The 15,281-nt window shown below is 49.6% G+C and overlaps 2 protein-coding genes across 2 annotated transcripts; one reads left to right on the top strand and one right to left on the bottom strand.

Annotated features, from left to right (window-relative positions):
- Nucleotides 1-8,197: 8,197 nt before the first annotated feature.
- On the bottom strand, nucleotides 8,198-9,512 carry FOBCDRAFT_204389 (uncharacterized protein; the record flags this gene model as incomplete). The annotated part of the gene is made up of 3 exons (XM_059609119.1): nucleotides 8,198-8,319; nucleotides 8,380-9,251; nucleotides 9,301-9,512. 3 exons carry the CDS (start codon nucleotides 9,510-9,512, stop codon nucleotides 8,198-8,200), a joined length of 1,206 nt encoding a protein of 401 aa, XP_059465423.1.
- A 978-nt stretch (nucleotides 9,513-10,490) lies between these two features.
- On the top strand, nucleotides 10,491-14,303 carry FOBCDRAFT_140195 (uncharacterized protein; the record flags this gene model as incomplete). The annotated part of the gene is made up of 8 exons (XM_054705971.2): nucleotides 10,491-10,671; nucleotides 10,726-10,850; nucleotides 10,914-11,112; nucleotides 12,291-12,366; nucleotides 12,633-13,106; nucleotides 13,183-13,438; nucleotides 13,515-13,967; nucleotides 14,028-14,303. 8 exons carry the CDS (start codon nucleotides 10,491-10,493, stop codon nucleotides 14,301-14,303), a joined length of 2,040 nt encoding a protein of 679 aa, XP_054561946.2.
- Nucleotides 14,304-15,281: the final 978 nt, after the last annotated feature.

Here is a 15,281-nt window from a genome sequence, read left to right as displayed (position 1 = left end):
TGTTGAAGGTCTTGGACCTGACCCCGTAATAAGGTAACCTCATGCATAACTGCCTTTGTTCCCTTTGAAAGAGACTTCAGAGCGCCTAGGATTGACTCTGGGGAGCTGTTCTGATGCCTTATAATTCGTCTTTCAATATATTCAGACTGAGACCCAGCCTCAAGCACGGTCTTTGGGGTCTTTGAGACCCAAGGTGTTGGCGGGCTAGCCATCTCCTCAACTGGCGTTGGAGTCCGTTGCTGCATATCAAGCTTTGAGACCACATTTTCCGCATTAAGAGGAACAAGCCCAGCTCCTCTAAAGGCCGACTTGATATTTATTTCTGTCATAGTGGCTTGAAATGCGGCATAAAAGGCCGGAAAGAACTCAGTCTTCGAAACATGGGTTATAGAGCATCTGATCAAATGCTCTATTTCTCGACCGTAAGCATTCTTGAGCACGCTAAAGCATCCGACGTCAAGGGGCTGAAGTAGATGAGACGAATGAGGTGGCATACAAAGCCTAATGATCTTATTTTCCTCGCAATATCTCTCGAAGTCAATCGAGTGGTGGCTTTCATGCCCATCAAGGATTAAGAGACGATAGGAGCCAGTTGATCGATTGGTCGTACACCGGTCAAAGTGCTTTAGCCACTCTAAACCTGTCTCGTTATCTGTCCAGCCATTTTGGGTTGTTGTAATAGCCCAATCGCCCGGGAGGTTGCTTTCTCGGTACCAGTTGGCGAGGTGATATTGGCCCGCACCGATGATAAACGGCTGGACCGCCCAGCCATCCGCATTAATCGCCTGAATGACCGTAATCCATTCCCGGTTTCCAGGCTGCACCGATTTTGGTTTTCCACGCCTATCTGTACCTGTGACAACCATTCCGCTTGCAATCATGCCCATAAGAAAGCCAGTCTCGTCAACGTTGTAGATATCATTTGATCGGATGCCATATTTCGCGATTGTATTCGCCACAAGCGTAAACCAGTTACGGATAACAGTTGGATCTTCACACTTGGCTCTCTGGTAGTCGTATTTCCGAAAAGAACGCGTCTTAAGGTCTGGGTGTCGCTTGACGAAGTTTGAAGCCCAACGCGTGCCGACTGGTGGCGCGTCGCGGTCGGCAAGTAATTGATCAGCCATTTCTTTCACACTACATAGCCGGGGGGGAAATCCTCGCGAATCCAGGTCGAGAATAAACTTAGTAAGAGTCTCTTCCTCTAAATCAGATAGTTTGCGTGAATTAGGCATTATATCGCGTCGAGCAGGAATGCCATTATATCGGTTAAGGAGGTTACTATAGCGAACTTTATAGATCTTTGCAGCGCGTCGAAGACTCAATTTTGGGTCATTCTGGTAGGCTTGAAGCGCAAGAATGATATTTGCCTCATTAATTGATTGCGGCATATTAGGTGGTTGAGAAATAAGTAATCAAATAGAAAGAGGAGAGGTTGAGGGAAAAGTGACCATTTCGCTTATCTGACCATTTCGCTTATCGATGGTGCCCGCAATTACGTCGTAATTCGCTTAGACCACGTGACGACTTATCCCCCGCAAAAAGCGGCCCGTGAAATCGTGTGCGCGGCGCCTGATAAGTGCTTTTGATAAGTTCCCCGCAACTTATCAGGCCCCAGACAGGAAACAAACACCACGTAGAAAGGCCTTGATCGACCGAGATGGCCGCAGACGACTCGTACACGGCCGCAGACGAGCGTGCCCGTGCCGCCCGGAGGGCGGGCCTTCAGGCGAAGAAGGACGAACAGCCGGCGAACACGGCACGGAGTTATGCTGCGAAGCAGCGGGAGTGGAAGGCGCGTTCCCCCGGCCGCCGCCCTCTCTTTTCCCCTTTGCCTTTGTCTCTTTTTTTTTTACGTAGAGTCCCATGGGCGGCTAACAGACGAGGACTTATAGGCCTGGTGCCGTACACCTCGGGCTGCGGCAGACGGCTCACTTTATAGCTGGCCCGACGGCGAGCTCGTAACTCCAGACAAGCTAGCAGCGTGGCTCAAAGAGGATATCCTCTTACGACGCGTTGCCCCGCCGCAAAAGAAACCACGGGCACGGGGTAAGGGCAAGGGCAAAGGAAAGGCTGTAAAGTTACGGCGGCAGCTCGAACAGGAGCAGCTCGAGGCCGCGGCCCTGGCAGAGGCCGAAAGCCTAGCCGAAGCCCTAGAGGTCCCCCTGGCCGAGGCCGCCGAGCTGCTTGCGGACGACCGCGAGGGCTACGTGCCACCCACGGCCCTTGCGCCGGCAGCAGCAGACCTTACCGAAGGATCTCTGCTTACGAGGGGCACTATCGACGCCTATATCGCGGCCGTTATCGAGCTCTGGCGGCTCCAGGTAGCCCACGGCAACGCAAACACGGAAACCCCCCGGGGCGCCGACGTACGAGGCTTCCTTGAGCAACGCGGCCGGCAGCGGGGGAAGCACGACCGCGCCTCCTTTAAAGACCGCGGAACCGACGGGATCCAGGCCGGCTATTCACCCGACGAATGGCTCCGAGTCCAGGATCTCCTTCTCAGCGGGGCCGCATACATGCCGCAAAACCTCCGTACGCGAGTTGACCTCCTATTCGGCCACTACTACCTCTTACGGGGGGAAAACCGCCGTAAGATGGAGCTTGCAGACCTGTCTCTACTCGACTATCCGTCTTCAGAAGGCCCGACCCCCTGTGGCTGCCTCGTTACCCTTTTGCGAGACGGTAAGCTAAACAAGACGGCAAAGAAAGAGTTCATGGGTGCCCTCCGGCACAAGGACCCCTTGTTCTGTACGCAAGGGGCCTTAGCACAGCTCTTCTTCTGGCGCTGGCACGTCGCCGGCGAGCCGTCCCCGTCCTTCCGGCGCCGCCAGGACTGGTATCGGATCAAGGTTCTTGTCGGACGGACCGCGAGCAGGAGCTCTCGTACCCGACGCAGCTACAAGAGACCTGGCGTATCTTCGGTGCTGCTGGCCTTATGGCGTCAAAGAAGACGCACCTCCCGCGCAGGGTAGGCGCCCAGGACGCGGAGACCCACGGCACGTCGCTCGCCCAGATCTCGCAGGCCGGCCGCTGGAACCAGAGCGTGCTCTGCCAGGCCTATCTTACGCATCTACCGCGCCAGTTCATGCGTATTGTCGCCGGCTTCTCGGCATCACCCGGGGACTACTTCCTCGCGCGTGCGGCCCACGAGCCCCCGTATGTCTTACAAAAGCAGCTCTGGCCGTGGATCGAGGAGTGGGAGCCTCGCTTTGAGGCTCGCGCGCGACGGCATTGCTGGGCAGAAGGTGGCCTCGACGACTACGACCTAGCCGCCGACGGCTTCCTTAAGCTTATGCGGCGCCTGCGCATAGTACTGTTACAGGACCTGGCTGTATTGCAGCCTCGCTATCCGTCGCTACCCTTCTTTGCCTATGCCCCTTTTAACGGGCCCGAATGGGATGAGTTCGCCGTCGCCGTTCGCTCTGACGCGGTAGGGGCTACGGAGCCGTTAAGCCTGCTCGTACAACGCGCGCTGCCAGAGCTTAGCGGTGTGTTAGAGAGCACACGCGAGGCCATCTTACAGAATAGCCAGCGGCTGGCCATCCGGCTAGAGGCTCGGCTAGAAGGAATTCAGGGCGGCCTCGATGCCCTCCTCCAAGGCAAGGTCCCTGTCACCTTTACTGGCCACTTTGGAGCCGGGCCAGCAGTGTCGCTGGCGCCGGCGCCGGCGCCGTCGACAGCCCCTACCCTGAACTTCAATACGGCTCCGGCTCCGGCTCCAGAGCCTCCAGGACCAGGTATGCCCGTCGTTGCAGCCTTGGCCAAGGTCTTTACAGTGCGGGATGTCTGGAAGGAATGGGAGGAAGGGATTGCAGGTCAGCCGGCCGTACGGGTGCTAGAAGAGACGTGGGGAAGCCGCTGGCGCCCGGGGAACGGGGTCAGGGTGCAGTTCTGTCGCCGGAAGGTGATCTGGGACGAGCTCTTGGCCCGCACGGCGTCCGGCAAGAGCGAGGAGGAGGCAGTTGCAGAGCTAGAGCTCTTACGCGCTGGCCGGAGCTTGAACCGGCTCGTCGACGAGCTCAAACAGCGCCGCCGGCGGGGCCAGGGCCAGGGCCGGATACGGGTACAGGTAGGGACCCCCGTGCCCGATGACCCAGGGCCGGGACCAAGGCCGACTCGGGGCCAGGGCCATCGGGGGCGCTGGGCTCGGCTAGGGAGGAGGCGGACCGCCCCTCGTCGACGGTAAGCTGGCCGTCAGGTAGGATCTTTATATATTTATAGCAGTAACTAGTCCGTATCTATCTATCTATCTAGAAGGCGTATTTTTTTTATTAATTGTCTTTTTTTCTTTTTGCATATTAAGGAGCAGCAGGATCAGCGCATTGCTATGTCGTAGTCTTTGCAGCGAAGCCTGGCCCCCAGCCGCTGCACACGCAAATATCTCAGCGCCCGCTCGTCTATACAGCGTCGCTCTTGAACCAAACGGACCGCCAGAGCGTAGCAGTCCTCCAGCCCTGGAATTGCATCGATTTGGCTCCTAGCCGTCGAGATATTCGCGTGCGCGGCGCCGGGCACTTATCAGATGGTAGTTGTGTAATCACATACGATTTCCCGAAATTACTCCGCAAAACGACCCCACGATAAGTTCTGCTTATCATGTACGTTAACGTAAAATTATATTTAATATATATAATAGCTACTTCCAGTAAATTATAGTAAAAATTAAGCCTTTTAAACTTTTATAGCTTTATTAAAGGTAAAGTAAGGTAATTTAATTACTTATAAATAGAGGAGCTAGCTATTACAACTAAGTATATATAAATATAATAAAAAAAATAAGATAGTAAAAATAGAGTAAATATTAACGTAGTTGATAAGCAAGTTGGCCAGACAAGCAAGTTGGCCAGCATACTTTTCACCTTAAAAGCTATTTTTTAAATAATTCTTAAAATTTTAAATTAGGCTTAAAATAGCTAGGATTTAAATAGCATATATATAAGTCCTAAAGTAAGCTAACGTACATGATAAGCATGTGAACCATCCAAGTATGTGAACCACTTTTCTTACACCATATAGGTAGATATCATCATAAAAACACAACAAATCAATTAATCAATTAAAACTACTCACTATATTCTTCCCCAGACATCCCAATTACTACTTGACACGTTCTTGCATTATGTCCGGGCTTACCGCACACTCCACAGCGCCGAACCCCCGGTCCGACCGACTTTCTTTGACCACTACTTCTTGACGATTCTGCAACTACCTGCGCATCAACATCCATCTGATCAATTGCCTGCCTTGCTTCATCTACTGTCATTACTCCTCCCTTCTGTAGTCGGGTTCTTTTTGCCCTTCGGCACCGGCTTAGTATCTTATTTGCCTCTTGAACATCATCAAGCCTGGCCGTCAGTAAGGTAATCTTATGCATACACTCCTTTGTTGACTTCTCTAGAGACTTTATAGCTTCAATAATTGACTCTGGAGAGCTACTGTGATGTCTTCTGATTCGTCGTTCAAGGTATTCAGACTGAGAGCCAGCCTCAAGCACGGTCTTTGGCGTCTTTGAGACCCAAGGGGTTGAAGGGTTAGCGACCTCTTCAGCAGGCGTTGGAGTCCGCAGCTGCATATCAAGCTTTGAGACCACACTTTCTGGGTCTAAAGGAACAAGCCCGGCTCCTCTAAAGGCTGACTTGATATTTTTTTCGGTCATAGTAGCGTGATGCGCGGCATAAAAGGCCGGGAAGAACTCGGTCTTAGAAACATGTGTTATAGAGCATCTGATCAAATGCTCAATTTCTCGACCGTAAGCGTTTTTAAGTAGGTTAAAGTACCCAACATCAAGAGGCTGGAGTAGATGAGACGAATGAGGTGGCATACAAAGTGTAATGATCTTATGTTCCTCGCAATATCTCTCAAAATCAACAGAGTGGTGACTTTCATGGCCATCGAGGATCAGAAGACGATAGGAACCAACTGATCGGTTGCTTGTACACCGATCAAAGTGCTTTAGCCACTCAAGTCCTATCTCGTTATCGGTCCAGCCATTTTGGCTTGTCGCAATAGCCCAATCGCCCGGGAGGTTACTTTCTCGGTACCAGTTGGCGAGGTGATATTGGCCCCCACCGATGATAAACGGCTGGATCGCCCAGCCTGCCGCATTAATCGCCTGAATGACCGTAATCCATTCCCGGTTTCCAGGCTGCACTGATTTAGGTCGTCCACGCCTGTCTGTGCCTGTGACAACCATTCCGCTTGCAATCATGCCTATAAGGAAGCCAGTCTCGTCAAAGTTCCAGATATCATCTGATCGGATACCGTACTTTGCAATTGTATTCTGTACAAGCCTAAACCAGCCACGAATAATAGTCGGATCTTCGCATTTGGCTCTCTGGTAGTCATATCTCCGAAATAAACGCGTCTTTAGCTCTGGTTGCCGCTTGACGAAGTTATGAGCCCAGCGCTTGCCGACAGGTAGCGCATCGCGGTCAGCGAGCAGTCGGTTCGCCATTTCTTCAACGGCACGCAGTCGGGGAGGAAATCCTCGCATATCTAGGTCGAGAATAAACTGAACTATAATCTTTTCCTCTAGATTTGATAAACGGCGTGATTTTGGAATCCAATCGCGTCGAGATTGGAGACCATTCTGTCGGCGACTTAAGGTTATGCGATTAACTTTATATATATCTGCAGCGCATCGGAGGCTTAATTTAGGATTAGTTTGAAGTGCCTGAAGGGCAAGAAGTATTCTAGCTTCGTAATTTGGGTCTGACATGCTTGGTGGTTGATAAATCAATTGATTAAGTGAAAAGTTAGGTGTAAGAGGGAAAAGTGGTTCACATGCTTGGATGGTTCACATGCTTATCATGTACGTTATACTAATTTTCTTAGATTTTTAAAAAAATCCTATATAGCTATAAACTTTAAAGTCTATTTACACTGTAAAATACACTGTATTTTAAGGTTTTCTATATAAACTAAAATACTTAAAAATCTTTTAAAAATACTTCTTAATAATATTAACTAACGTACACGATAAGCGAGCGGGACAGACAAGCGAACGGGACAGTATACTGTGCAGCTAAAAGTAGCTTACCCTATAGCATTTTAACACTTAACTAAAATAGCTAAGAACTTAAAAGTACTATATTAAAACTTAATATAGTTATTTATTTTAAGATATAATTTTTAAAGATTTTTAATTATTTTATTTTATATAAAAAACCTTAAAATATAAGATATTATACAGTATGAATAGACTTTCTATTATAACTCTATAAGGAATTTAAAAAGAATTTTTCTTTTATTATTTATATAAAGTCTATATAGTTAAATATATTATATAAAGCTTTTAGTTATTTTAAGCTTAAATTTGACTTTTAAGAGTTATTTAAAAAACTACCTTTAAGGTGAAAAGTGGGGTGTCCCGCTCGCTTGTCCGTCCCGCTCGCTTATCGTATACGTTATACTGTTTTAGGAAAAAGTATTATTTAATTTTTAGCTAATTTATTTAAGCTTTAGAATGCTATAGGGTAAGCTATTATTAGCTGCACAGTATGCTGGCCAACTTGCTTATCAACTACGTTATATAAATATAATAAATATATAAATACTAGTAGAAAAAAAAAACAATTTTTTTTTTTTTTTTAGGTCTAAAGTAGTTAAGTTAAACTTAATAAGGGTTAGGTAATAGAAACACAATGCGTTTTATATTTTAGGTTTTATGATTTCATTAGTATGGCACGAGAAACGCAATGCGTTTCTGGTGATAATTCTTACATAGGAGAAACACGGGGCGAAATTGCTAGACCGTGATTAGTCATAAACAGGAAGCGGTTTCTGGTTGTAATTCTTGAGTATGGTCAGGCCATTATATAGATTCAGCGAGCTTCTTATAACGGATTATGGCCGATACTATGGTAGCACCTGTTCCCTTCCTTCGTTGAGATACACTCTCTGAACACTTCCTAGGAACCATGAACTTTGTTATCAGCCTTTCTCTACTGATCGCTATGCCCAGTAGTGGCACAATGATAGAGAAAATAGGAACTCAAGCTCTGAGTGGTCTTCTTATGGGTTTTGTCGCCTTTGGCCTCGGCTATTTATTTGCATCACAAGCTGTCTTGGTGGGAAGTGGTTTGGATTTAAGATCAAGATTTAAGCAAAATAGCTTAGATAGTTAATACTAAGCCTATCCCAACCTTAATTCTTGAAACGCCATGCTTTGGAACGATAGTTTAATTCCAATCCCCTACAAATACTGGTAGCAAAAGGGGCCATCAACAGTCGAGACGAGGTCACCCAGTCGCTGCTTGGGCGCCAGAATCCCAAAATCCATGATAGTGTCGAGGGTGGCGTTGGCACTAGGAGGGTCTGACAATTCGGTTAGTCACCAAGGACAGGACAAGCGTCATCGCCTAGGAAGCTACTTACTGTTGTGCGCCGTAACAGTCCTCCCTGTCTGGTAGGTGCGGTTATGGGCGTCCTGGCTCTGCCACAAGGTCCACACTCGATCAATCATGCCATGGTGGAGGAAGAATGCCGGGTCACATGGGCTCGCGTACTGGTCAGCCATCATGCCGCCAACCCCGAAGTGACCGGCAGCATGCAGGCCATTCAGCCCTTCGAGCCCGATATCAAACGACTGGACGTCGCTGTATGCGGAAATGACGTTCACCACGTCTGTGGGCTTGGCGTTTTTGCTCCACTCGGGCGAGATATCGCGGATCAGGCAGCGCGGGTTGTAGTTGAACCCATTGTTCTTGCCAGTGGGCAGGAGCGCCACCGGGCCGAGATGGATGGTCAGGTTGGCAAATGGGCCGGACTCGATGCAGCCGCCGCCGGTGCCCGGGTAAAGCAGGCGGGTAGACCCCAGTGCCGTGTCGTTGACAGGGCCGTGGGGGATGGCCTTGCCGTTACTGCCCATCGAGTATGGCGAACCGTCGAAGACGGACGACTTGCGCCAGTCTTGCCAAGTCTGGGTCCAGTCCCAGTAAGGGTGCGCCCCCTTATAGCCGGCCTCGTCACGCAGAGCAAGCTCGTAGAGGTAGGTAAAGTAGCGGTGCCACGTGAGGAACAGACCCTGAAGACACCATGTGATTAGCTTGAAAAACCATCTTGAACTGTTCTGTGGGCATCCTACGCTGTGATGGATTGCGGTGGCATACTGCATGTGGGTCGCGATGAAGTCATCGTAGCGGCTGCGCGCTCCTGGCACCTGGTCTGGCGGGCTCCGAGAAGGCAGCTCCATGAGCTTCTTGACGGCACCAATATATCCGAGTCTTTCTTCCTTGGTGAGTGCGTCCCTACCACTAGGTCAGCTTGTCTTCAGTGCAGACTTGTGTCCTCACTCACCATTCTTTGCGGTAGAGAAGGTTGTCTGGTGTGCAACCAGATTGGCGACTGTGAAGCACTCCATCCATGTAGCCGTTGTATTGTAGCTGCCAAAAGTCCATCTGGCGCGTTGCCTCTCTCTGTAAGTAGTCTGAGCTATTATCGCTACCGTATGGTGCAGCACAGGCAACAGCCAGGCTAGAAAGGACGACGGAGAGGGTGGTGAGTTTCATCTCGGAAGTGCAGAGCTATAAAAAGCTGTGATAGGGAAAGTCGAAGGTGCCGGCTTCTGGAGAGTCGTGGAAAGATGGAGCTGGGAAGTCAGAGACAATGATGTGAAGATGTGTTTGGTCGGCGAAAAGAAGGGTTCTCTAGGTGTCTGTTGGACAGCTTTTGTAAGGCTGTAATCCGTCTTCGGTTCTTATTAGAAGACCAGCTAAAGCCCGGCTTAGCCATTATGGCTTCACCAACTTAGCCGCAGCTGAACAGAGACATGCTCAGCCCTCATCACCAAGCAACTCACAAGCTCCAGAATGAGGCAATGGAGGATGTCTAGCTGGAGCGATGTCAAAATTTGTCCTTGGACAGGTAGACAGCATGAAAGACGAAGGGCAGTATTCAAGAGTAGACGTGAGGCGTTACACCATCAGAACAGATAGCGTCCGACTAATAAATGGGGTCACCTCTCAGCGTACCGGAAGACAAGCATCCGGTATGTCAAAAAACGCCACCTGGGCTGTGGGGATCCCTCCAGTACAACTTGCCAAAGGCGTACATCAGCGGGCCTTTGCTACGGAACATCCCACCACCGAAGTCACTGGCTGGACCCGCTAACGCGGGGTAACGGGCACCTCGGGCGGCAGTTGACAACACAGCCCTTGTGATCGACCCAGCCCGTGCCGGCCACCACTCTGCTGGCACTATTTCATCAGCAAGTCCTCGACTTGGGCGGAGTCGGAAAACCCAGCTAACTGGAACCAATCGCGTTAGCGCACTCCAAATCCGGGCTGTGCATGCGCCTCGGCGTCTATTTCCGTCGCCTGCGAGCACCAGCGTATTAGCTGGGACAATGCCCAAACCTTTGCTTGATGGCACTTGAAAAGACCAAACCATCAACCCTCGAGATCCATCACATCCATTCTTGTTATTGCCTGTTATTTCTGATTCCGTCATATCTCTCATTGCATCCTCCCATCAAACCCCGTCGCACAATGAAGGCCGTCACCATTCTGTTGAGCATTCGTCTGGCCGTAGGAGCCATGGCGACTGACATGTGTTCTACATACTCGCGTACGCCCTGCATCTGCCCTGCGGGCACTGAATATGCACAGTCCGCCTCGTGGGCAGTCGTCGGCGCCAATGCTAAGGATGTCGAAGAGCTCATGAACGACTGTAGGTTTTGCCCAACAGGAACAGCAGGCACTGAGTTGGAGCTGACACTGAGAGACTTCGAATGCGGATGGCGTGGATCCGTTCCGTACGAGACCTTGGGGCCCAACAACCACCCCGGCAAGTCTGTTCGTGTGACGACATTCAAGACGCTGCAAGGGATTTTTAACTTCTCCGAAATTGTACGACGTATCGTGAAGCGCTCATTTTCGATGATCAAGTTCTGACCTGATGCTGAAATACAGCTCACCGACCAACGCGTTCAGAGTGACGGCTCCTTCATTCAGAAGTTTGAATACTTGTCTACGATCCCAGGCTCCAACAAGAATGGCACCCAGACGCCGTGGGGTGGATATTGGATTACCATTACGGCTGACCACATCTTCGGGAACGAGACATTGATTAGATGGAGTACCTACCTCTGCTCGAGAGGCTATGTCAATGGTATGTAAAACATTTACCGCATCCCCCCCCTTCTCACAGGGAATGTCATGCCCATAACAGTTGCTGATGTATGTCTTGGCCGTATTGGTTAGACTTTAACAAATTCCACGAGATCGCTTTTAACGGCGCCATAAACACTCTACAAAGCGAGGGCAAGGTCAACGGCATAAACGTCGCTGCGTTTTCAATCTGATGATTTGACTTATTATAAATAGTTAGCTTCCTATCTAGTAGGGGCCACTATAGCTTATGTTAAGAGTGCACTTAGTAATGGGGTTGGGTGTGTGCGTATCATTTGTGTATGTGGGGCTCGACTCGATTTCTTGCGATAGGTACCTATAAGGGTTTCTTAAATTTATTTAGTTTACTCTCTTTTACGTCTCCTATTCGGACCAGAGAGTACATGTGTAAAGATATCAAAGTAATGCCGTAAACAAGAGACTGCAATTTAGTAAAGGAGTCATCAAGTTACTCAAGCTCGTAGGACTCTACTCTTTATGGTGATTATATAACACGGCTTGTAATAAAGGCAGCCACCATAACAAGTCAAACGGAGGGCTATGGCTGATCTACGCATAGAAGTATTAATAGAACTTGACTTGCTGATTAGTCGTATACCTATGCGTAGGCACATGACCGTATCGATAAATTGAATTGCTGAGTTGCACAGGCGTCTTCACCAAGTTTGGAGCTAAGAATCGCCAGTGCTGTGCTACAGACGGATGGCGTCGCTCCCAGGCGACTAAGAGAGTCCAGACAGATAGATCATTCAGAAATAGCGCGGCAATCGCTAGTTCGACGCGGTGTCAATCAGTTGGGCAAGGCTTAGAACTGCCCTATCTAAGCGGTATATTCCGAGCGCCACATGCTTACAACACCAAGTAGCATTAGTATATACATGATCACCATACGAAGAACTCTACTATAATAAGCGTGATGCTGGGTTCGGTTTGTATTAACTCTGACTCTATGAATCTAGTACTGCCTCTCATAGTCTCTGTTGGCAACTTCTATCTTTTTCTAAATATATACAATCTGTATATAGATACGCCACAAAGCCAGCCACAGAGCCAGCCACAAGCCACTCCTATCTGCACTGGCCCATCAGCAGTCTAGACTCTGGATTGTCATCAATCTGCCTGCTCAGCCTGTTTACTTACACAGAGGCATCGAGGCAGACAGCAAAGTCGCAACGCAGGCCGTGAGTAGACATGACGGCGTACCGGCATCGACGCAGCCGGTAACGCTGCAAATGTAAGCCGCCAGCGCGCATAGAACAGCACTCGCATCGAGATATAAATCAAGAGCATCAAGTCGTTGATTCTGATCTGAAAAGCCACTTCATTTAACAGACATACGCATTCTCACGCCCTTTCCATTTGTCTTCTCTTTACTTATTCCTTTTTCTTATTACCCCCCTTTTCTTTCTTTCAGCACAGAGGAGAAGCCCCGCCCGCCCGCTAAAAAATAGAAAAATAAATAAAAATTGAACCAGGAGATTTACTAGCCATGTCTTCAAGCGTTATTCCACTGATTGCTCTGGCGGTAGCTGTACTGGTCCTCCATCGAATGTTACGTCATGCGGCCAGTAAGACGACAGAAACGCCAGCCACCCAGGGCCTAAAAGCACTTGCACGGCATCATGAAACCGCTGCAGCTCTACTACAGCTCGTCGACACAGACGGTGCTGGCAGTTGGCCCCCTAGAACCACTCATGGCAGTAATTGGCCAGTTGCCCTCCAGCCCTACCATGAGATCTACCTGGAGCTGCTTCCCCTGCTATCGTCAACCGAACCCTCGCTTGATGATGAGGTCAACAACAAAAAGCGTAGCGGGTACCGCGAAATCATGAGAAAGTTGTTTGCGGGCCGTATCAATCTTGCCGAAGTCGAGGGGATCCTTGCGCAGGCGGCAGCAGGGAACTGGGATATTTGTTCCCGCCAGGCTTACAATGGATTTTACTCCTGCATTGGCGTGAGCCGCCATGCTTATAGGTAAGAATTGCACCCTGCCAACGCGAACTCCTGTTGCTTGGTGGGCGCGCTAACTTCTGGTCGCATCGTCGTTTAGGTGGGCCACTATCCCGATTGTCAAAGTCGCCCAGGACGAGAAACTTGTCGACTTTCCCGCCGAGCTTGACGTGCCCTGGAGTCACCTCCAGCGGCATTTCGGCCTGGCAGCCGACAGTGGCAACAACACATCCAACGTGCTCCTCAACTACAACGAAAATGGCGAAAGGGCGTACAGGATCAACCTTGACATTTCCGACCTTGTTACCTCCACCGAAGAGGCCTTCTTCCGACTCTTTTGGGATGTCGAAGTACTGGTAAGCAAACTCCCGTCCCCCCAGGAGACGTGCTATGTCGTCTGTAAAGACTCAGAAGCTGATAGAGAACCATTAGGGCGCTCCCATCTACATAGAGATGATCCGTGCCAACATCGCCTATGACCAGAACGACAAAGCAGTATGCCTGAAGCATATGGACAATATCGCTGATCAACTCCGCGGGCTCCTCAGGGTCTGGTATCAGAGCATGACCCAGGTCCGAGTGAACAAGTCCGTCTGGCTCAGTTACTGCCAGGGCTTCCAAGGCTGGGGATGCGGCCGGATGGTGGATGGCGAAATGGTCATTTTTGATGGAGTTTCCGGAAGCCACACCATGTTCTTCATGGCTTTGGACGCTTTTCTAGGCATGGATCCATATCTCAGCCAGGAAAATGCCGCGAGGTGTATTCCTCACAACCAGCGCGAGCTGTGCGCCACCTTGAGGAATCACTCCTTCATCAAGAGTCTGCAGGCTAAGGGTGACAGGGAACTTGTCAAGGCGTCGCAAAAGATTGTAAACCACCTCAAGGTACGACATGGTCTCCGGGAAATACCCCAAATACCTCTTTAGTCTGATGTTTAATTACAGATGTGGCGGTCAGCTCACAAAACAAGGGTTATGCCGTATCTCGCGCAACCAGCTCCGGAGAGGACTATGATGACGGCCGGAAAGTCATTCATAGAGTCCGGGTCCGACATGGCACACCTCAAAATCTTAGAGGGTATGCTCATGGGCAGGCTGAAGAAAACCGTCACTCTGAGCAGCAAGCTTCTAGGAATTTATGGCAACAACAATTCCGAAAGCCCAACCACCCCAAGAGATGGCCCTCTGGAAAACAAAATGTCAATCCCAACAGTAACCTAGTCGCCGTGTATGTTTTATTCTACCTTAGTCAAATGAGCCTTCATCTCCAGGGATGTTGGTTTTTCGGAGTTATTGTCACCATAGATAGCATCGGTCAAATCGTATTTTCATTAGTTTGCGAAATAGCATGGGGGATTACAATTTCTAGAAGATAGCGGCAATTAGAATTTCTCGGGTTATATTCGTTCTAAATCCAAACTAAAGTCTTCTAACTGGACCCTGTGACACAGTTTCGACTTCCTTCCTGACACTCAGAACCCCGTATGTGTCAATTAGGCTCAATCGAGATGGCCCATTGGTTCCTGGAAGGATTCCTTGCTAGCGGTCAATGTGACTCTCTTTCCTCAATGATGAGTTGTTGAAATAGAATGACCTAAGCGTCTTGTCGCTGCGGGGGGGCTGAATTTCTGCCTACTTAGCTCGAAGACATGCAAGCCGACTAAACATGTCTGAATACCGTGGTCTTGATCAGTTATGCGCCACAGCTCAAAAAATTTGCCTCGAAACTACCAGCAGTGAAGCCACAGAATCAAAGTATGGCACCGTGGCAGTGCTTCGGTCATCTCAGCCCACCATGAGCCACACTCACGCTTGATAAGCACACGAGGGGAGTGGTGATATGGTCAGCTTGTGCCTAGTGTCGGATTATCGGATTTCCAGTGGTAAGGTAGCACGAAATATGTAGCTGGGTAGTGGCTTGTTAGACGGCGCCTAGAGACGCCGCGTCTACCTACAAAGCGTGCCCAACTCCGCTCATACACTACGGCTCAGCCACAGAATGTCAAAGGGTTCCATACCCCCCATTTGATTACAAAGTACTACCTCTAAAAATACGATGCGCAAGCCTGCCGGCACCGTTACTTTAATTGCTTCCGAGGGCTGATGCTCAGCACCGCTGTCGGTGCATTTGACAACAAAGACTGAGACTCCGGCTGTGCTGTTATGTTGTGCTTCCCTGAGGCTCAGCTGAACTATTTT

The sequence above is a fragment of the Fusarium oxysporum genome, chromosome VII, assembly GCF_013085055.1.
Source record: "Fusarium oxysporum Fo47 chromosome VII, complete sequence".
NCBI classification, from domain to species: Eukaryota; Fungi; Ascomycota; class Sordariomycetes; order Hypocreales; family Nectriaceae; genus Fusarium; species Fusarium oxysporum.
The sequence above is the reverse complement of the archived record's forward strand: the minus strand, read 5'-3'. Positions and strand labels throughout refer to the sequence as shown.